General features: G+C 37.8%; 1 protein-coding gene and 1 long non-coding RNA gene across 5 annotated transcripts in view; one reads left to right on the forward strand and one right to left on the reverse strand.

Annotated features, from left to right (window-relative positions):
* The window catches only part of Snap25 (Synaptosomal-associated protein 25kDa), a 49,047-nt gene that overhangs the window by 15,193 nt on the left and 9,574 nt on the right, over positions 1–24,280 (reverse strand). For 2 of the 4 annotated variants that reach the window (XM_018455372.1, XM_018455370.1), the window contains exons 2-4: positions 21,939–22,206; positions 20,870–20,911; positions 5,188–5,236 (exon numbers count right to left, since the gene is read on the reverse strand). In XM_018455372.1, the coding sequence (XP_018310874.1) occupies positions 5,188–5,236; positions 20,870–20,911; positions 21,939–22,037 (190 nt within the window). In that variant the 5' untranslated portion in view covers positions 22,038–22,206. Of the gene's footprint in view, positions 1–5,187; positions 5,237–10,869; positions 10,919–20,869; positions 20,912–21,938; positions 22,207–22,297; positions 22,650–24,280 lie in introns of those variants that run through there. The other 2 variants (XM_018455371.1, XM_018455373.1) reach the window with 2 other exon arrangements.
* On the forward strand, positions 4,027–6,070 carry LOC108727305 (uncharacterized). Its single transcript, XR_001936842.1, has 3 exons — positions 4,027–4,038; positions 5,688–5,690; positions 5,919–6,070. It is a non-coding gene; the product is annotated as an uncharacterized lncRNA (long non-coding RNA).

Below are 24,280 nucleotides of genomic sequence, written 5' to 3' on the forward strand. Positions count from 1 at the left end.
ATGTTATATACGTGCCCTAACTCATGTTTAAGGGGTGTCACGTATAAAAAAATACGTCTCTTTTAGATTTTCGTGTTTAACAACATATTTCATGGAGAATCAAATCGGTTCCGGACAGTTGTGAAATTTTCCTTGTAAGTACCCAAAATGTAAAATACGACTCGACATTTATAATAACACGTATCTGATTTTAACATGTCAACGTACTCAAAAATCATGCGACGCGCAGCAAACCCCGGGGAGCTCGAGCAAAAATCTCGAAGAGACGGAAGGGAGGAACGAGGGTTATAATAATTTGAGGAAACCGGAAGAAGGGCAAAGGAGGTACGAAGAAGGTATGGCGGAAAGTTAAGTATCGTAACGACAGTATTAGTATGCAGTGTGGAAGAGAAAGTAGTATACGCAGACAGCAGTGGCGAAGCCCGAGAAAAGCCGAAGAAAGAGGGGCGGAAAGAAGGGCGGAAGAGAACCAAAGAAGCGCGCGAGGAAGTCAGAGTTAGCCGAAAAGAAAAAAAAGGAAAAGAAAAAACGGAGAACACCGCGCTTGAGCGAAATGTAAGTGAACGGTATAACGATGGTCTGAGTGCGCTGCTGAGCAATACAGTATAATACTACTAGATAGAATATATACAGTATATATCGTTGTTGATAACAGGGGCGTAGCGATAAAGTAAAAAAACCGTGTAAAACAAAGGGATTTTTCCCTCTTCAAGATTTCATTAAACGTTATATTTATTTCATATGAGAGATTACACTGAAATATTTTCTTCCTTTAGCCAAAAGATACCTAGAGTTATTAATAAAAGTAGCGCATTTCTTTGATCTGAACCGAAATGCCGACAACTTTCCTATTGGTTATTTCGACCGCCATTTTGGACCTAGTTGTCTACAGTCGAATAAGCGCTTACTTAGTATTATTGACACATGGTATGGTTAGTAAGTCCAATATGGCGAACTTTTGCGCTACTTTTATTAATATAGAGCTTTAAAAGATACCGGCTACACCCCTGATTGATAAGTAAAACAGCAATGTGTCTCGATGATGCACGCGTGAGTGTCGCGTGTTATTATTTCCCTAGCGAAAAGGGGTGCGCGAGTAACGGGGCCCCGTTCTGTCGTCGGCAGATTCGTGTCCGATTTTCCCCGATTGGTGATACACCGACGTCTATCTAATCTAAATTATTCCGTCATTACAATTACAACACTCACAGACAATTTCGCGAGAGGAAAAAAATGGACTTCCAAGAAAGACTGGAGTGTTTCCGCTCAGGATTAATGGCTGTATCATCAGTAGAAATAGAAGTTAGAGGATGAGATAGACAATATAAAATGGATGACGAAATGTTGCTTCTCGACGAATTAGAGCAGGAAGCGTGAAATTTTCAGAAAACGGGAAATCGACTTCAAACTGCCTCGGAATCGGAGTCCTGCTACCGGTCCCCTTTCCCGGGGCAATCTGTATGCAGGACGTGTCGGAAATACGCGGCAATATTTCAGAGCGATGGTCATGAGCAGATGCATAATGGCGCGGAGAGATGCGTGTGCAGGAAAACGATACTTCTAAAGCTCTAGATACATCAAAATATCCCAATCCTTTTATCCGGGAGTCGATTGTGTATCTTGAAATGAGGTGAAAATTACAAAAGTGAGCAAATTCACTATTTACTGACCAATTAAATTATGAATATTCTAGTGAATTTGCTCGCTTTTGTAATTTTCATCTCATTTCGAGGTACACAAGATCCCCTGAGCCGAAATGCCGACAACTTTCCTATTGGCTATTTCGACTGCCATTTTCAACCTAATTGTCTGTAGTCCAATAAGCGCTTAGTATTATTGGTATATAGTATGGTTAGTAAGTCTAAAATGGAGGATCTTTGCGCTACTTTGGTATATCTAGAGCTTTAGATACTTCCATCTATTAACGACACCGTATAACGAGCTCGTAATTGCCACGCTCGCGAGATATCGCCGCGTATTTTAATCGCACGATGGATAAGAAGATATTCTCTATCTGCGCCGCAATTAAAAACGCCCAATAAAAATAGAAGTAAGGCGTTTCAAGAATAAATATATAAAAACCGAAGGGGCCAATCGATATTATCTAATATCATTTACCTTTTTCAAGTATTTTAGTAACAATACTGAAAAAATAATTATTAAATCCTAATACATATTTCTTAGAATAGTACTAAGTAGATATTTACTTACAGTAAATAAATATTTACTCAATCAAAAAATATAGTTAAATCGAAATAGTGATTTTTGTATTAAATAAATATATGTTTACATTTAGTAAATATTTACTCAGAACTATTCAAACACAAATGTTTATTAAAATTTAGTATTTTTTTCAGTGAAGATGAAAGAAATCGGGAAATAATTTGTCGCGACGAAATCGCGAGTACTATTCTTATCCACGATGCATCGGTACGTATATGCACGCTGTAAAATGTTGATATTGTTGATATTTATTGCCGGTTGTCGCTTCCAGTGTCGGGATCGACGTGACGGTCGCAAAGACCGTGCACGCCTGAGTATCTTTCGTATTTTCTCTTTCCTCTCGCGCAAAACTATTTGTTTGTGTTAGAGGCTAGAGTGAAGTGGCTTACCGCCTTGTTCGTCCAGCATTACGAGGGTTTTCATCCCGACCTCGTGGCTCTAAACAGGCAACCGACAGGCAATCAGGCGGCGTGTTAAACATTGAGGTAAAGTTAATCGCCGTCGGGACGCTCCCTCGCCTCGCTCCGCGGCGATCCTCAACGCCACCCCCCAAATAAAGAAAAAGAAAGGTTCCCCCCGCCGTGTTCGCCTGTGCCAAACGCGGGGAGAAACGAGGGAGAGACGTGAGACAGAAAGAAAATGACGGAGAAAGAGATAGAGATGAGAATGTCGGCGGGCGAGAGGGCGCGGACGACGAATTTCGGCCTCAGCTAATTAATTTGTTATGCATATCAGGAGGGTGGATGGACGAGGATGGATGACGACGTGACGCTTGACAGTTGTCGACAAATGCTGGCACAATGAGGTTCAATGTGGCAAAATGAGGTTCAACGATGAAAGAGAGGACCGGAATGATGAAAAGGGATGCGTAGGAGAGTCCACCCTGCATTACTTTTTTTTCCTAATTAATTTCAGGAAGGTTGGACGAAGTGGCGAGGATATTATTTTATGCTAAGTATAATTAATAGCAATTAAGTTGAGATCTAAAAAGGACGAACAGGTGGCGACGTACAAATCTTCACACTCCTGGATGAGTATTCGATGGGAGATCCTGGTAATTGGTAGAAAATGCGTAGATTTCGCTCTAATTATTTTCTTCTCGCGAATTTCAGGGGATGAATGAAAAATTCGGTGAACAGAACGCGCATGAAAGAGAGCGATATTTTAAACACTCGAGAGTGAAGAATGAAAGGTGTTAAAAATATAGGATGAAACCTACGCGGTTTCCCGTAACGAGAGTTATGATCTCATGAATTCGAAGCTGATAATCTTTCGCACTCACGTATGACATCTGCAATATATTTACACATACATATGTAATGAACATTCGAATTCCTAGTGATATACGAATAAACGACTTGCACGTAAACTTTATGACGTCCGTAAAAGTACAAAATTACATATGTATAAGTATGTACAAAAAATCACTCTAAATTGACGATATTCTGATCAAGCGAACACGAGTTTCGAGTAGCTTCTAATAAAGCAATTGCTTATTTCTATACATTTCAAAATAAATTTCGAATGTTGTATTCGAAGGAATAAGCTTTTTCAACTTCGATATGTTCTTCGATATATAACGAGCGAAGAATATAAAATTTCTGAGTGCGAACGATTCCGTCGACTGATGACGCACCTCGTAGAAGTAAATGGACACCAGAGCAGAGCAAAGCTAGAGAGGAAGGTGGCGAAGGCGAGAAAGATAGAGAGAAAGAGAGGCAGAAGTATAGAAAAAGGTAAAAGGATAGCGGGTTCCATTCGACGAGTGTCCCGCACAGTAGACATCGATAGAGCATCATGCCGTTGAAAGATACGGTACTGGAGATACGGTGTCGGGGATCGGGGGATAAGATCGGGGTAACAAATGGAGTTCTGTCGGGTGCCCTAAATAAACCTAGGTGGGAGACCTAAAAGCGACAACGTCGCTGAGGTGGTCCGACATCGATGACGGCACGGTCGTTCGATCTTTCACCTATCCGCTGGCCATTCTCGTCATCGTGGGAATCTTACTTGTTATCTTTGTCCGGATGACAGCGAATGCCATGGTTCATTATCAACGAAGGAGAGAATCGACTGCGCGGTTGATTCGCATCGTACACGATTTAGGCACCGATTATGTTGATTCGAGTCACAACTATAGACAACTATATACATTTTCCACAAGATATTATTAAATAAAAAAAGTAAATATCACACTAATCAACCCTTAAACACCTTTTTGGTATACATCCCAGTGACCGGACATGTACATTTACAATATTATAATTTAATTGTATTTAAAGATCACAATTAAATTATAATATTATATTCATAAAGTTTTATGTAAATGTCCGGACATGTCTGGGACGTTTACTTTATCTGACTTTTTTCCACTGCTTTTTCCACATTGCTTATAATTTTTATTAATAAAGATACATACATTTGTTTGGTATTATTACATTCTTTAATGTCTGGCGTTTCGAATGAAAACAATTATTTACAATGTTCATTTTTATGAAAGTTATAAGCAATTGGGTCGGATATGCCACATCCAAGTGCGTTGTTCCCGTAATATACGTTTAAAGGTTAATTAAAGTAAAAATGAGATATTTTTCAATCGCAGATACCGCTAATATTTCGTTCTCTTTACGAAATAAAAATCTAAAATATTCCTGAATCTTCTGATCGACCGTTCACAGTCGATTCTTTATTTCGCACTTTATCAGGATTCCGGTAATCACGCATTGGAAGCACGCTATCCCAAAGGGAAACGCAAATTGACAGCTAATGAAGGGCGTTCTTCGCTTCGCGCCAGCTTTTTCCCCTCTTTTCTTATACCATGTTATTCCTCTTTTTTTTTCATATCGACGTTTTATACTCGTCGAACTATCGCATCGCTCGCTCGTTCTTCGCAGAATAGAGAGATAGAGAGACAAAGAGAGAGAAAGACAGTGACTTATTGATGTTTACTGGGAGACTGCTTACCGCCTTGGTGGTCTAACATCGTCAGAGTGTTCGCTCCGATCTCCTCGCTCTACGACAGGTTCGAAGGTGCCACACATTAACGGAAACGAAAGAATCGTTTTTCTCAGTGGATGCGTGCGAGAATTAACTGCAGAACAAAGTCACAGACAAGAAAGCAACAAAATCGCAGAGGCACGTCCCGTCGGACCGAAAACGACGATTTCTGCGCGGTAGCAGAAACGTTATCGTTCGTAAAATAATAATGCAATTACGAGACCAATTGTTTGTTGCAATTGAATCGCAAGTTGCGTTTATCAATATAAAAAAAGAAAAGGGAAAATATATCGCGCTCTCCTCGATAGAACGTGCCGCGCGTAACGAACAGATAATAATATGTTTATTGAAGTCAAACAAATAAGTAATAAGTAATTATAATAATAATAATAAATAATAATAATGTGTTAAAAATAGTAAGAAGGTTAATAAGAACGATGATAACCGAAATAGCGATCCAGAGGCAGCTCGTCGTGTCAATGTCTCTGAGATATCATACGTACATGATCCTAATCGCAACGATGTAACCATAATCACCTCACCCACCTCTTCATAGGCCGATTGCAGTCATGCAGTCATTTTAGCTAAATTACTTATTTTTATATTAACCCTCCACTACAGAAACAAGTCACGTGGATCCAAACCAACATTTTTGAACAATTGCACAATCTGTATGATTGATACTATGAGGTTTTAAGTTGTAAATAAAATAACTTTGAACCTTCCTCTATCAATCGCCATAAGGCGGAGGCTCACTTGCATTCTGTACTTCAAACAGACGTTTTAAAACTTAGGAATACTTTTCAATATAGTTGAAGGTTAATAATAAGACTTCCTAAAAAACATGAAGTCAATGGTAGTTATTCAAATAATCCGAGTTCCCGAAAAGAGCTCGATTTAAGAACTGAGATGACCTGGCATGAAACCATCCCAATTTCTCAGTAATCAGTTCTAATCGAATTTCCCTCGCGTTACAATCGCGATCAATCAGCCACGACTGCAACCGGTTTCTGCATTTAGCGCTTACGTTAGAAGTTACAACAAGAATAGGGAGATAACAACGATGACGGACACAACGTCGACGATATTAAGAGTAATGACTGATGACGAGACGATCTAATGGAGCGTAAATGGGCGAGATGCGTCGGCGACGTTGATAAAGAGAGAGAGATATTGATTATCGGTGAACTATAGTTCCCGCTTCCAGGAGAGGGGGGGAGAGTTTTCTTCGTGGATAAGAAATAGGAGTGAAAATTATTAGATTAAATCAGAGATTGCTCTTTGCTTATTTCCCCGAGGTAATCTTCCAAGATGATCTTTTGAGGGGAATTGCAAAGCAAGTTTAAACGTGAGAAAGTGATTGGCTGTTGAAGGAAACTTCAAGATTTTTCGGGGTTAATCTAATAATTTTCATCCTCGTGATTTTTTAAGGTCACCATGTCAATTATAAGTTTAAGCGACTGTCGCCGATGCGTCTCTTGAGAGTCAAACGCGTATTTAGGCGAATATATACATTAAACCGGCCAGATAATGATGAAGAGATGATAACGATAGTAACCACGACGACGACGACGATGACGACGACGACGACGACGACGACAATGACGACGACGACGACGATGGTCACTTAATTACTCTCGCCGTGCTAATCGGTGATTAGCGTGATTGGCGCGATCGCGCCGAGCGGAGTTTCTTTGCGTCGTTTGACTTTCTTGTTAATCTACTTCGTTCCGAGCTCAATTGGACGACCGATTCTCGATTCTCACACACAAATTATATTTATATAATAATACACATATATAATCCTTCCTGATAACGTATATGCACCGCGCACATTACATTTCGGCCAGCGACTCGAAGTCAAAGCGGGGACAGTATCTACTTTGGTAAGACGACGGCCGACAGAAAGTATAAGTTACACGTTTGATGCACAGATTGCAACAAGAAAAAGAAGAAAAAAACAAGGAGAGATACAGAGAAACGAAAGACAGAAAGAGGGGAAGTGAGAGAAGATATTAGGTTATAAAAGAGAGGAGTGGAGTAAAATAAGTTACGACAGACAGACAGATATCTACTGTCACAAGCGTTTACGAGAATTACGGGATATATACTTTTTTGATATGTACACTAGATAGACAAATACATGTTAATATGTACATACATAAAGAGAAATATATATGTATGTAGTTACATATATATTGAACCAAAAAAAAATATATGTATATTTTACACGTAGACTGAAAGCGACACAGCTGTAAGCTTCGCGAATGGCTACAGTATACAAAATACAATAAAGAGATAAAGTACACAGTCCAGAGAATTACAGCGTGTATCTTGTGAAGTGTGGATCGATCGGGCTAATTGCGACACGAGTGCGACATCGCGACACTTTCAATGATTAACGAAGCAGATGATGAAAGTTATGCTAAAATTAATATTCGCTCATAATTTATGGCGAATCACTTTATGATAAATCGATCGTTTAATTGATGACGGCTATTGCCGGTCGAGAATTATGACAATGATGATTATGGTTTCACGTAACAGTATTATCTCGCTATAAATTGCCTTGTCACACTAAGTTAATTACATAAATTATAACGTAGATTATTACTTATTATTAATTATCTACTCTCTAAAACTTTTAGAAAGAATTGTCACTCTTTGAAGATTGAAAATTGAGCTATTCCTTTTCAAGAGTGGTTCAATTTTCACTCTTTAGAGAATGAGATTCCACTCCAAAGAATTTAGAGAGTGCTGAATTATCTAGAATGAAATACGATAATGCACTTGTAAGTATCGAAAACTGTCGCGATGCCTAATTCGTGGGACTGTCCCAATTATTCCGATACGTCCCGTATACGAAAGCAGGCGCGATAACAGCGTTCGATAGGTGAGTGTGCTTGGCACGCTTTAAAATTTCACCACATCTGAGAAAGGATATGAAGGACCGAGAGGAAAATTCGAATGCATGATTAAATCATTTCCACTGTCAGATATCATTATTGTATTTCGCTGCACGCGACGCATTTAGCGTGTCGTGTGGATGGCAGAAAGTATTTGAAATCTTCTACAGAAAGAGTGAGAAAGGGAGCGAAGTGGGAAGGGTGAATGTGTGAGTGTAAAATCGGTTTACACAGAAAAAAAAAACGGAAACGATCACGATGGAATACACCATCCGAACAACAGCTGTTCATCGTACACGAGAGCAGTCGGATCTCGTTAAGCGATTCCTACAAGCGGTCCAACAGTCTGCGCGACAAGAAAGAAAAATTATGGAAAAATTACAGGGTAAGGTACCTAAATGAAGTAGAAGATCAACATCAGATCAGAGGGTTCTAAAGATCGGTATTAAGATAGAGATACATACATAAGAGACAAAGGCTGTCAAAATATCGATGTACGTTAATAAAAATATCTGTATTGAGATGTAAAGTTAATGTAATGGTTTGTTTATGCAATGATGAGAGATGTCCGTTTGCGACAACAATCCGCGCAGATTGTTGGGTCGTGTATGAGCCGTTTCGCGTTAACGCTGGCAAATAGCAGCAGCGATAGCAGCAGCAGCAGCAGCAGAGATGACTGATTCATTGCTGGAGGCACATTTTCACGTCATGTATATGTTGTGATCGGCAATGTATGTCGTGAGAATTTCTCCTATATATAACGTTAGATTTCTTAATGTCGGTGGTGAGACATGTGACGTACAGGGTAAAAAACGGGCCTGAATAGAATTTCTGAATAGAATTCGCGTTGTAGTCGCATGAGCTGCATTCGTCAAGTCGTCAGGAAAACAAATTTTCATCTGCTAAAATTTAACAGAGTCAAAAAGAGATTCTTTCGATTTCAATCAGAGATGATAAAAAATATTATATATAAAAAAGCACCTTGCGTTATCTTTTGCGAATGATTATAAAAAAATTAACCTGATACTTTCAGAATATTTAGCGAATTTGTATGAAATTAATGAGTTAATGAAAATTTGAGTTTAATTTAATGAAAATTTTCCTCAACGACCCAAGGCGCAGTCTAGACGTAGTGTAATGGTACAAGTAGTAACGTTAGTAATATTAGCAGTATCAGTGGTGTCAGTGATGGCGATATGGTGTTGTAATCAGTATAGTAATCGTAGTAGACCGGCAGTAATGGTATACAACTTGCAATTGTGCAGTGGCAGTTGGCTGTCGATCTCCCTAATCGAGATTGCTAATCGAGCGCGAAATGATCTTCATTGTTGATATCCTATTATAGTGTAAGGACGATCGTCCCCGTCTAAGCCTTCTTAGGAACGTAAGAGACGATTAAGGGAGAGCAAAGCTAAAGTGGAACCAACCGTTGGCCCACACACACACTATGAAATGAGGTAATTTCAGACGCATTAGGTAAACCGAGCGTAAATTGATCGATATTTTGGAGATCAAAGTTCAGAATTGAACCCCACTCTCGCACAAAAAAAACCCTCGGAGGTTCTTTCAAATTTTTGTCTGACGTTTTACGCTAATGTAGAACAAATTGTACGTCTCGCGAGAACTCCACGTACCGTCTGCGTCTGCGAGATCCGGCGTTGCGGAATTACTCGTACAAACGTTTGCTGAATTGGGACACGCTAATATCCGGCGCATGCACATCGATCGTAATTAACGGGGATGATTGTTCGGGGATGATTGTTCGGGGATGGCAGTCCCCAATATCCGTAATACCTCGGGCCCCGGTAGGATTGAGTATGTTAATAGAATAATTTCCGTCTTGTTAACAGTCACAACCTGCGAGCATTGACTCGACATCATTGAATTAACCCTTTCGGTCGTTTTATAGAGAAATTGTTGCGCTCGTAAGAAAATTTAATATCGAGTAGAAAATACATATATAAATATTTTTTGTATGCTAGAATCTTCCTTCGTATCAAGAGCTTGTGCGTGTGCACGACCGGAAGAGTCAATGTTCAATCGTTATACCGTCATGCGTGTGTCTAATTATCAGAGAGAATAATTACGTAGGTGTATTAAAAAAATTTAGCGCGTTTCTGAATTTCTCTCACAAGTAGCAAGCATAAACAGCGTTCAAGATGAAATCTACGGGATGCCCGAATACTATTAACTGTCGTTGTTTAGCTTCGACATAAAAATATACGGGAAAAATTAGGAAAATCGCAAAAGTAATCTCCAAAACGAAAAGATTCTATTTTCAACTCTTATAAAATCAAATAAAATTTACTATTAAATGTTTATTTTTTTAAAAAAGCAGCTTAGCTTCCTAGAAATAGAACAAATCTAAAAAAAGAAAAAAATACATCTTACGATGGAAATAAAAAAAAAACTTTTAATTACTTTCACTCAATGAAATTAAAATACTACTTGCACATCTCGCGTAGAAAGAATAACAAAAGTTATAAAGGCTCGCTATGTGTTTTTCCCATAAAGTTCCCGCTCGAGACTCCGTCATATTATACATTTATTTGTGTCATGTTATACGTTTGCGTGTCATATGCGTGTTAGGAGGACACTCGCGGGTAACGCTTGTGGCTGACAGACGGTGTGTTAAATTGTAAGACGTGCGTGATTATACGACAACGAGTGGTTCCCTCGTTCCTTCATCTCCTACCCTCGTTTTTGGCCATTACTTAATTTCTAACAAGCGGAATTCACTCACCTCCCTGGTCGTCGAGTGCGACCAGAGTGCGGATGCCAGCCTCCTTGCTCTACGACAGACAGAGGCAGCACAACACAGACAACCACCACCAGTGTTAGAGAGCGAGAGATAGAGATAGAGAGAAAGAAAGAGAAAAGAAAGAGAGATAGAAAGAAAGAGAGAAAGAGTCGTACCATCTTTCTTTACTCTTTCTTCACATCTTTCCTTTAAGTAAGTTTATAGTATATAGTAATATTAGTAGTATATTAGTATAGTAGTTAGGTATATATATATATTTATATATATATATAGATAGAGATATATGTAACGGACAAGTCGGTGATGGGTACTGGGCAAGCAAGATAAGAGATGGACATTGTGGCCGGACATGTTGAGGTGGTGGCACGCGCAGAGAGTGGGACAGAGTGAGAAGTATTTCGGGTCCTCTCTCGTTTTTTTTCGTTTTCTTTTTCAGAGGTCTCTTTTCTGAATTTTTTTTGGTTCCTTGTTTTTTTTCTATTACGAAGGACGTCGCAGCGCGCCGTCGGATTCGCCTTGGCGTACTGTCGATGTATATCGCATATGTTTGTACGCGATACCTGCCCGCGACGCAGAGACAGGTGGGCACAGCAGGGCGGGCAAGAGCAATTGGAAGAGAAAAGTATGGGCCCGACCGAGGTACCATCGTACGCGGTGTGACGGTACGAACGTGTTGGCATGTTGTTGCTTGTTGTCGATTTGTTGATGTTGTTGTTGTTCTTGATGTTGTATCGGTCAATAGCGATGTTGTTATTGTTGATGTTGCTGTTGTTGTTGTTCATGTTGTAGATGTTGTTCCTGTTGCTGTAATTGTCATCGCCGTTGTTGTGCGTTTATTAATTTTTGTTTTCACATGGCGGGATATCTTCCTTCTGACAAAGCGCGTGTTTTTTTTTCTTTCGGTCTTTGTTTCTTTTTTTTTGTTTGACTTTTTATTGGGGGGAGGGACTTTGCCTTTTGTGACATTCTACGAGTTTCGGCTGAACAGGTTCGATCCCTCGATCGTCGCCGATCGTCCCTGCGCTCTTCTCGCGTTTCGAGAGCGAAAGAAAGATCGAGCGCAATCGAAGAGATCCACGTCTGCTGTGTTTCTTTTTTATCTGGGCGGTAGGTGGGAATTTCTTGGACACCCAGTAAAAGAACGATATATAGTAAAGTGTAGGTAGAGGTACAACGCAGGGTATGGAGTACACTTTCCATTGAGTGAGATCCAATGCGCAAGACAAATCACAAGCCCCGCGGGACCTCTTTGAGTCAAGAGTGTGTGCGCGCGGCAGCAACGGTTTGAAGTTAATAAAAGAAAAAAAGAACATATCTCTATGCATATATATCACGATCGAATACCTTGAAATCTAAGAAATAAAATAATATTTAATAATATTAGTTTAATTTATAATATTTAATTTAATTATTATTTAATTAAATAATTAAATTAATATGTTAATTTAAAAAAAAAAAGGAATTTCAAGATTGGGAAAAATTCAAGAAAAAACAAAATAAAAGAGAGCATCTCGTAAAATATTTTGTTTGTAAATATAAATAAGAACATTATAACGTATACATATTTTTTTTTAAGCTTAAGATCTAAAAATTATACTCGAAATATTACAAAATAATTTAAGATTCAAATTATTTCTCATGAAAATGATAAGTAATACTTTATATCAATACTATAATCGAATTTATATCGATACTAATTATGATAAGGATTGTAAGGGTCGTAATAATACACAAGACATACACAATTTAATACAAAACTCGAGACAAATTTCGACAAGAAATCCCGACGCGAGACACTTCAGGACTCAAAAAGGGTTGCGAGTACCTGGATAAGTGCAATGTAAAACACACACGCACACGTAATTGGAGTGGAAGGGGCGGGAGGGTGAATGAAGGGGTAGCGAATGAGTGAATGAGCGAGTGAATGAAACGATCGTTGACTCGAGGAGGAGAAAAGGATAAACGACTATATATTTTTTTACACGTTTAACAATTTCCTCTTTTATACTTATAATAACACTCCATTTATATAATTGCAGCTCATATTTCAGCATCGTATTTAATACTGAACACGGATATTCGATTTTAATTTCATTCAATCATTAACACGTCAAATAAAATATTGAACGCGATCGAATAAGAGACATCAATTAAATAGGACTTGAACAAGTCGCGTTTAGAGATTAAACACCATGTTAAATAAAGATGAGATTGTGAGAATAATATAAGATATTGATTTTCTGATGTTTTATTTTTTACTCGTTGATATTTGTTCATGTTTTGCTCCTTTCCTCATTCGATTTGAGGTACAAGCGTGCATATCAACATTAAAAAAAAATATCGGCGGGTAATGGGGGTAGTGCATAAGAATTAAGGGAGGAAACGTGAAGAGTGAGAAATTGGTGATATTGAAGTGACGAGCATATAAGATATAAATAAAATATCGTGATCCATAAAATCTAGATTAATCTAGATAAATTTTAAATAATAAAAGAGAAATAACAAATAGAGAAATAAAAAATTAATTAAAAATATCCTTCGTTCATTAAGTGCATTTAATTCCTTGTACTCGATGTGTTATATACATTATTATTTTAAAAACTGTAAGTGTCACATACATTCCACAATATACTAAATAAAATTACTTTTACCAATTGATGATACAAATAAGTCGCTACAACACATTCGGGTACAAAAGATTAAACAAGTATTTCTCAAATATCTTTCAAAGATCGGATTATCTCAAAAAAAGTTTACATTAATTGTGACATTTCACTTATCGTATAATTTGGTTGGTTTTTTATTAACAAAAATTCTATCTGGTAGAACTAATTAACATATTATATTATATTGAAAATCAGTAAGATATAAGCAATAATATACGCAAACAAGATTTTAACATTACTTCTTTCAACAAGATTATACATTACTTCTTTTCCCAACACTTTACTTTGTACACAAAATAGAACTTGTAAATTGATAGAGTCGTGCATTCATAAAAATTACACAGTAAGCAAAAATTTACAATGAGCTTTATAACAATTATTCAAATATGTAAATTTTTAATAACTTTCATGTAAGCAATAATTTAGTTTTCCAAAATTCTTCATTAACTTATAAATTATCAGTTACTCAAATAAAATTTTAATCATGACGAAAAATCGGTTTCTTCATATCATTGATTTGTGTTTGTAAAATTTTTTGGGACAACTCATACATCGATGAAAGATATGTTTGTTCTGTATGATAGCGTGAATTAATGTAGTGCACTGTAGTATTGATTATACTGAGCTGTGATGACTGCTTCTGAGCGACAGCATGATGCACTGTACAGGGAAGTGGACAGAGGCAGAGAAGAAAAGGCAAACACACATACATACACACACACACACACACACACACACACACATATATACACACACACACGCACACGCACACAACAGACAGCCAAACAGCCAAAGCGAGCAGGCAACAAAATTTCATCAATCAAAAAATAAACCAGCGACAACTATAATAGAATATATTCAAAATTTTTGTTATTTATATTCCTTTCTATATGAATATTTTGCGAATAATTTTTTTTAAACGTATGACAATTTCTACAGAGAAAAGAATGTATAATTATTATTAGTATCTTTTCACATTACAAAATAATGATTTCCATCATTTCAACATTTTGGTGTTGTAATAACATAATGTTATTTGTACTGCTCTACATCTTAATTTACGTCAAAAATATTAAAATTGTAAAAATCGGCAGACATCTAATTTTCCTTGAATATTTATGATCTTTACGAAATTTTTTAAATATTAAAAATTTTTATAAAATTTTCCATACCGTATTTAACTTACTTGAAAAACGGTCGCCGATCATTCTTTCGATCCTTGAAATCTCGTTTAAAGCGGATAGGCAATCGAACAGGCAAGTGTAGATCGCGGATTAAGCAAGCAAAGACCACATACAGGAACACATCGCGCACACGTATACAATACACATACATTAACATCCAGCAACAAACAATATTGAGAGAAAGAGATAGAGACAGAGAGAGAAAGAGAGAGAGAGTAGCAACAGCTTTGGTATACACATATACAGACGCAGTTTTTTTCCTTCTTTCCTCTTATCTTCATTCAGTCCTTTTTTCCTTTTCCTTTTTTCTCTTTTCGCTTTTCTCTTTTTAAGTCGCATTCGTCGTTTTTCTCTTTTCGGACATCTCGTTTCGATGGGAGCTACTTCTAAGCGGTCGACCTCCCTCTCAGCAAGGACCAAACTCCTTCTCTCTCTCGATGATCGGATCTTGAAGAGCCCTCTCTCGCGAGATCTATTTGCGCTTTAACTCTTTGCACTCTTGCTGATGTGTCGAGATGCGAGATAGTCATTCCTATAAAATATTCTTTCGAACAGATGAAGTATAAAACGAAGATCATAATTCATAAACGATATTCTTCCGTAGTAAAAATAGATATCTACTCCGATCTTAATTTCCATCACGAATATACAACTTAATAGTGAATTTTAATAAAAAAAAAAGATAATTTTCTCAAATTCTCTAAAAATAAATATTAAGAATTAAAATATCTTTTAAATAGAGAACATTAAAAGAAACATTTTTTATCTACCATTAATCGCTCCACTTTTAGATAAATGTAAATATTAATTTTAAAAATAGATACATTTCTGTATGAATCGACAATCTTTTATCTTTTCAAAAGCCATTTTTTCAGAATAAATAAAAGAAAGGTCTAACATGAAAAAAAGGAGACAAGTTCTAAAAAAATTTGGAATGCGTCATATCTCGCTCTTACGAAGAGATCATCGAAGCGCAAAGGGTTAAAGAGCGAAAAGTCGAACTGCAGTTTCATCCGCGAAAGATAATTCTTATACTTCTTTTTTTTTCTTTTCACGCGAGCACTCGACATTCTTCCCTCCGCTCGCTGCGCTATCGCGAACTTGGACGCTGTCGTCGGATAATTCGCGTGCTGCGCTGCACAACGCAATCATTTGCGTTACGTTTATATACAGTACAACGCGCGTATGTATATAATACAATTGCCGGAATTAATAGTGCATCAAAAGCACGATGAGTCGGCTGTTGCTTTGCGTCTTCGGGTCCTTGTGCGCATTACAATCTCGTCCAAAGGAAGACGAAGAGAAGCACTGATCGTTGAATCGACGTTTACTTGTCTACACATAAGTAACTAAACGATTGTAGTACACGATGTCAATTAATAAAATAAAAAGGCACACACATACAAGGAAAAGGAAGGGACTGCCCTTCGCAAATATGTGATAATGAGAATAGAAAAAAATAGGAAAACATACGCCGGTCTGCATCGACGGTGCGCAAGCATAATTGATTGATGAAGGCACCGAGCTATTTTCGCAACTATGATAAATATTATTTTTGTATTTTATAATAAATATTGATCTCGTAATGATAATTTATACTCGTTGGTGTCTAATATCATTTAGTGCTATAATTAATTATTATTATATTTTATTGACCTGCACATTAGTTGTGTAATCTAACTATATAGTATTACATGTAAAATCATATTAGCGTTAATTGGCAATTAACACGTTTTAGAGCGTTTCGGGATCAATATAAATATTAGGAAGTCAATATCAATATAATATTAGGAAGTCTCTGTCGGCGAATAATGATGGGTTAATTGAAGTTAGTTAGCGGAAAATTGTCCCACAATAAGATGCATTTGCCGCTTAATTTGTGAAAATAAATAAATAAGAAATTATGTTGTATATTATCAATAAGAAAAACATCCACAAGAATATTGAAATTAACAAAAAAGTTTCATTAAATGTGATTTTTTTCTTTATTTTTATGAATTATATTTATATATCTAGATTCTACAGATAAAAATGATATAAATCTCCATCTTAGCTTTTCTTATTATAAAAGTCTCGCTTTCTTCATTTTCTAAAATAATCTTTTTATTCTCGAGAAAGTTTTCATTACAAGAAAATCGTTCGTATATCAAGTATGAATTTTATTGATAACGAAGAAAAAAACCGTCGCTCGCACACCATCGCGCAGGAAACTTACGTTGATGGGAGTTACGAAAGAGATGCGGGTGTACCGCGAATTGATCCTCGTTCATAGTGATAAAAAATATCACGATCGAGATAAAGAGCGATCGATCGCTGTAATTCTCACGTAATTCGCGCCAGACTTTTGGGGGATTCTCCTCTCATCGAGAAGAAACACGCATAGCCCCAGCATTTTACGAAACCGTTTCCTCCCATTCCCTCATAGAAGCTCGCATTATCGATTTGCGATTCGCTTCCTGGTCGATCGAGAGCACGATCGATTGTTTACGCGATCGTTATCACGCGTCACGAGGTGACGATGATGACGCATTGCGCATTGTGAGTGTGTGTACGTACGCTTCTCTTGGTCGATGATGATTCGAAGGACGTCTTCGGTGCTCGGAAGAATGCGACACGTGCTTATTAGTGCAGCCACAGGTAGATAAGTAGCAGCGAGAGAAACTGAAACGGAACGACGCAAGGACCTCGACGGATCTTCTCCGTCCATGAACGAAGGAAATTCAAGCGAATACCCTCTTTCGCCTCGTCATTATAATATTTCTTGCGAAAGTTGCGAATAAAATGAACGAAATTACATCGAGTTCGAAATTTGCCTAATATTATGCAATCGTAAAAGTTTGCTATAGAATCGGATAATTTCATTTACACTATTCGAAATATAATGGCATTGCAAAGTATGAAAAATTTAAATCATATAAATACTTTTACTTCAAAGATAATAAATTTATGTTAATAATAATCGAGTAAAATGTAATATTAATGAGATACAAGATTGTAAAAGAAGATCAATGTGTTGTGCATTGAATTAAAAAATAATCTCCCAAGTTTTTTCTAATTCAGAAAAGCCAATCACTGATAATTGTCCACTAGTGTCAATAATAATGATAAATACGGTGTTAAAATAAGACCGAACGTTGTCGGAAACGATAATCCGATTATTGAACGAATCAGATCACGGAAGCCAGTTGCGTACGTTCCTTCGACAAGTATAGTAAGTTAAAAGTAGAAGAAGAGCAAACATCTCCGTATGTAAATATGTACAAAAACAGATATACGCGTACATTCATGTATAGAGATGTAAACACGCGCACACACATATGTATCGAGAATATAGTATAACAGATATATCGAAGGTACGGACATATAGACAGCGAATAATTATGCGTGGAAAGAGAACGTGAAGAGCTGCAGATGCAGACAGATCGTATTTTTTCACGGTCGTGGCACACGCGCGAACGCACGCAATATTGTAAAATACACGTGAGTAAACACGCGAATAAAACGTTAGATCAATACACGGAGCGGAGTCGAAAAGGTATTCATACGTCGTCATTTCCGCAACAGCGATGCGAAACTTGAGAAGCGAAATCCAACTCATTTGTCGCGTAACATTCCTCTCAATTCGAAAAATTTCGATGAAAATGCTCTGCGCTTTCTTTCAGATCATTAAACAGTCCTTCCTTGAATTCTTCTTATAATTAGAAAAAAAATTAATATTTTGATTGAAAATTATCCAGCATTCTCTTATTATATATGTACAGCGACTATAAAATGAAGCCAAAGCGATCTAGTAGGAGTATTAAACAATATTTTTTTGAATTCTTTTATGTATAATTAGAAAAAAATTAAATCAATATTTTAATTGAAAATTATCCAGCATTCTCTTATATACAGCAATTATAAAACGAAAGCAATTTAGTTGGAGGTTTTCTCTCTTTAGGTAAATAACTCGAAATTCTTTCGAGATTGCTTTTTCTAGCACATCTAATACAATGCAGCACTTTAAAGTTACCGGATATTTATTCAAGAAAATTCTTTGATAAATTAAGTTTTTTTGATAATTTAATAGATTTTCTCTTGGGAAAATTTTGATTGTAAGCTTTCTAGTTTTATAAACGGTAAATTTTTATTAAAATTAAATCTGTTTAACAAAAAATGTCATTTTTATTTTCCTCTACTGTTCTCGTATATTCTTTTCTTTAAACAAAGAACGAAATTCTTTTGGAAAAAAAATCCGTGACTGAAGGGAAATGCGACAATTTTGGAGTACCTTGAACAATAATAAAAAAAAATATTGAAAACGAACAAAAACATACATAGGATGGTTCAGTTCCCATATTTTCATACTAACAATCTTTCAAAAAGCTCCAGATTTAGTAACAACGTTAGAATAGTACACGTTTATCTCAATCATTAAAATAAATGACTATATTTCTATGTGGTACTCCTTTGCATTTTCATTTCAATTACTAAACTAAATGACTATTTCTATGTGGTATCCCTTTGTATCTTTATTCTACACTAAATCGTCATAAATAAAAGAGAAATATCTACCATCATATATATTTCCAGAGCTTAGCGAAACACCGTACAATTACGATGTATCTTTTAGAGTCCCAGTCTGAACCATCCCTTGTAATTACGAAAGTTTACTCGACAGAAGGGACGAGAAAGGTCCCTCTTTTGCGCACGTTCGTGGGGCGCCTCGCCGTCCTCTCGGAGCGCGTCGATGCGTCGTCTTACAAATTTCTTCTCGCGCGATCATTCCGTTCTCCCCCGATCGATTTTCCTTTCCTTCTTTTATTATTATTTTTGGTTTTCTTCTCGCGATTCTAAGATCGCAGGTACTGGGTTCGTTGTCCCCCTTCCCTTCCCCTGTGAGGAACGAACCCACTCCACTCGTTCGTCGCGAAACGAATCCTCTTTACCCTCTCTGCTTTATACGCTCAAACCGCAACACGCCGCCGGAATCGTCGCCTCCGTGTGACGCCAGAGCTGGATAAAATACTACTTCGAAAACATCGCACGTTTTTGCCCACGTCCTCGACGTCACCTGCAATAAGTCCTCCCCGTTTCCCTCTGTACGGCCCCCTCGAAGCTTTCCTCTCCTCCTCCCGCGACTTGGAGATCCCGCAGGAGGTTGTCTCGCCGACGTGAATCTTGTGCAAAGCGGAATCGGCGCACCCGCTAAGAACTACGCTTAACCAGTCAAGTGGCGTTCGTCAGTACGTCAATTATCTATTATTAACGAAACTGCGATAAAAATAAGAAGAACGAGATATATACGAGACTTGGTCCTTCGATGGTCTCGCGGTCGAATAAATTAGATTACTAGAAGCCTTCACTCTAAAAAATATCAGTGTGGATTTAATACCCACCATATCTATTAATGTTAACACCAACATGTTGTGGATCTCAAATCCCTTTTAAAACCCATAGAGTTAATACTGACACCAAACAGTGAGAATTATATAGATACCGCATGTTAAATTCACACCGCCATTTTTTAAAGTGTCAGGGAGTAAAAATTTAATTTGTAAAGATTCATATGCCTAATCAGTCTTCTTGATTCAAATTTAATCGGTCCAGGCTATTAAACATACTCAACTGATTCGTACTTGATATTACTACTTCACGTCTACTTCACGGTCTATCAGCTAGACCTCGACAATGCGAATTATGTGAATCGAATCGATCGGGATCGAGGTACTCGTCACTTGACCGGTTAATCGAAATAGTACTTTGCCCACCTCTCTCTGGCGCGACTCCTTTTTCTCTTTGCTGCCATTTTCATTTTCTTTTTCTCTCTTTTTATTTTAAAGCAGTTCGAGGTGGAACTCCAAGCGAGCAGTGGCGCCCGTCTTGCTGCAGTAGCGCGTAACGATTCGTCGACGAAAATCATTCCTAGTTTACGAGACAGAGACAGGAGGAAGTTCGGGGTTGTTCGAGGGTTGAGGAGATTACGGGGGACTAAACGAAAGGGTTGCGGGAGGGCCGCTACACGGGATTTGATTCACGGAAGAATACAGGGGACGGTGCACTGACGCGGGATCTCGAGGACGGTCTAGAGAGGATCGAGGGGTCGATGCGCAAGTAAAAGGAAGGAACAAATGCCGAAAGGGATAGACTCACCTCCTCGCATAGCGCCAGCATACGCCTCGTGCTCTCCAGGGACTGAAACAAAGTTGATCACGCCGGTTACCACACGTGTGACCCGAGGAATCGCGAATGTGTTTTAAAATTTTAAATTTTTCGGAAGAGTTACAACTTTACTATTCTATATCTTGTCCCTGCTACATTTTCTCGCGCTACGCTAGATTATTTTTCAAGAAAAGGCAGAAGTACGATTTCTTTTTAATTCCAACACACCGGTAATTTTGTGCTACAAAGATGTACGCTGAGAGAAAAGTGTTTGGTATTTGTGACTCTAATTGAATGGTAATATAATTATGGCTAGGAGTTTCATTTTTATTACTGCTAGAATGTTAAGAATAATAATCATATTTGTTTAATTCTACCAAAAATATGTACAGTTGGCACCGAAAAGGTCTATAAATTATAGTTCAATTATGATAATGGCAATCATTTTTTTCTTTCAGTATAATTTATTCGAGAAAATCGACTTCATCGTGTTATTAAATTAGTTATTTAATCATAAATCAATCTATAAAGACTCCTTACTATTCAAAAGAAATTAGTTATTTAAATTAGTTCTTAAAAATTATCATCAAGGTTTAAGGATTCTTCTTCGAATTAAGAATGACATTGATTACTTTTAGAGAAATATGAATAAAACATGCAATAATGGCTTCGTGAATAAATTACTTTTTTTTTAGCTATCCTAAATTAATTATACATAGATAAATAAGTCGTATTCAAGATGCTTAATAACGCATGTGCTGGAAATTGTGAAAGATTTACGAAGTATTTCTATTCGGTAAGTTTACGACAGCGCAGATACGCGGGAGAGGATTTTACGCTGATTTGTCGCTTTTTTATTGTCGCAGATAAACACGAGAGTTTATCCTCGCGATTAAAATCGGAACTCGAAGTTTCAGCGAAACTACGTTGGTTTCAATCCCCGCGTCGTAAATCCTCGTGGCTGTCACATCGCGTGAATGTATATACGCACATAAAATATATATATATATATACGTTGTATATACCATATATATATGTATATCAATATATCTCAACTCACTTCATCCGTAGTCTGACCGGCCTTGAGCTGTAACTCCTGCAGTTCGGTGCGGGGCGGGCCGCCCTCGGCCGCACCCGCCGCTGACGTCGGTGCAGGCATCGCCGGCTGGTGATTTGGTGCCTGACAGAGGATTAGATGCCAGGCGACAGTCTTCCTCTTCTTCTCGGCGAATCTGCCTTCCCGCCTACCGGCACCTCAGGATACCGGCGACGGTGCGACGCCGCTTTCTGGTTGTTCACCGAGACCGGAACGGCGACCTTACCGCAGCCTGTAACACGCAACCAACGAACACGAGATCAGACTCGTCCGTTCCGTGAGGAGAGGACGACGCGGTTGCACGGAGAAGTTTGAATCCCTACGTGAATACGCGGTACCGGACGTGACGTTCACCAAGACCTGGCAAAACGGAAACGCCGTCCTCGTGGAGTCACGTCCACCCAGAGACCACCCTCTCCCCTCGGAGACGATGAGGAGTAGGGTGGGAGTGACAACGTCACGTCGGAGCACTGACTATTAGAACTCTTCCCCTTCAGCGACCTGTGCGCGACGGCGAAAACCGGTAACGAATGAACGAACAAATGAATCAGCGAACTCGAGAACGTCACCTTTCTCGAACGGGATCACGAATAGAAGCCCCCGCGAGGTGACGACGAGGTAGCCTGGAGGGTACCATTCGACGACGAGAGACTTTGCGGAATTCCGCGGGCGGATTGGCAGCCGCGCCGCGGTGTACCGGTCGTTGCGGCAAATGTATGTGTGAAGTTACGTGTGTGTACGTGTATGTGTGCGGTCAGCGCGTGTGCGCGCGACTGCACACTCACACATGACGACGTGGAAAATCAATACCCCCGACCGACCGACCGACCGACCGACCCACCGACGATGGCGTCGGGACGCGCAGACGCGACGCGGCTCCGTCGTCATCGTCGTCGTCGACGTTTGTTCGTTCGTTCGTTCTCGCCTACCCTCTTCGGCTGACTCCCTCAACGCCGACGTGGCCGGCGCGACCAGGACAAACGATCAGCTGGTTGGACTGGGTGCGGGCAGGTCAAGAAACAGAGACGCGTTTCCCGCCGCGAATTACCATTAGAGTGAGATAAAAGAACATTTTTAATGAGATTTTTTTAGATAGAAGATTCGAGCGAAGGATGGAGGGATGAAGTTTCCGATGCTCTTTTAGAGAGACGAAGAGAAAAATGCTTAATATTAAAATATAATATATTTGAACGCTTTCAAGATATACATTCCCTTTTTCTTTTTTCAGTTTTTTCGATCTTAACATTCATTGAAATAAACATTATGGACTTTCTAAAAGCTATTACCTAAGCTTAACTCTTAAGCCGTAAGAAACTGACTAATTATAATCGATTATTCTTCTCACATTCGACTGTAATTGGTCAACTTTTTACGGCTTAAGACTTAAGCTTATTTAGGTAATGGCTTATTGTAAAAAGCATACATGGAGAGAATTTTTTTTTTAGATTTACCCTGAAAATATGACAGTCGTGGAACAACTATTTCGAAGAATTTTAATGTAAATCTCTCTCATTCATTAATAAAACTACAATAAAGTATAAAATAAGTTTGATCAATTTTACTGAAGTGCATGATAAAAATCTTTAAAATATTGTATTGTAACACATTTTCTACATATCATATTTTCAGGGTAAATTTTAAAAGAAAATTCTCTCCGTGTATTAATTTTAATTCTCAATTGTATGATTTCTTAAAATGAAAATTTGCAAAAACTAATAATAAAAAATTACTTTAATCTTTAGAGGTGGGGATCTATTTTCAAAACCTTACAGAGCTTTTCTTTGAGCAAGATTTATTATAATTTATTATTTTATTACATTCCCCTTGCCTCAAAATATAACACTGTTACAGCGCCACTTTCTTATCCTGTAAGACGTCGTTTACAATATGCAAAGTAAGTTTGATTTAAGAAATAAGAATAAGAAATCAATCAATCACAGTCGATTATTCTTTTCACAATCGACTGTGATTGGTAAATTTCTTATTCTTACTTCTTAAAGCTTATCAAGCTTACTAAGTGTAGACGGGCCATAAGGGTTAAATTGAATATTTTTAAATTGAATACTCGGAAAAAGAAATAGCCTGTTCTTCTAAAAATTATCTAAAAAAAAATCCATCAAAGATATTAGAAATGAAAAAAAAATATATATATATAGTGAGATCTCAAAAATCTCTCTTACGTATTCGAGATTTAAAAAATGATCTTATAATATTGCAAACGCAAACAGTTGACGTTTAAATATTAAGATGCTTCTATATAATTCACAAATCGTAAAACGTAGTTCGCAAACGCAGACGCAAAATGA

This window comes from Mycetomoellerius zeteki, unplaced genomic scaffold (assembly GCF_001594055.1).
Source record: "Mycetomoellerius zeteki isolate Tzet28-1 unplaced genomic scaffold, Tzet1.0 scaffold48, whole genome shotgun sequence".
NCBI classification, from domain to species: Eukaryota; Metazoa; Arthropoda; class Insecta; order Hymenoptera; family Formicidae; genus Mycetomoellerius; species Mycetomoellerius zeteki.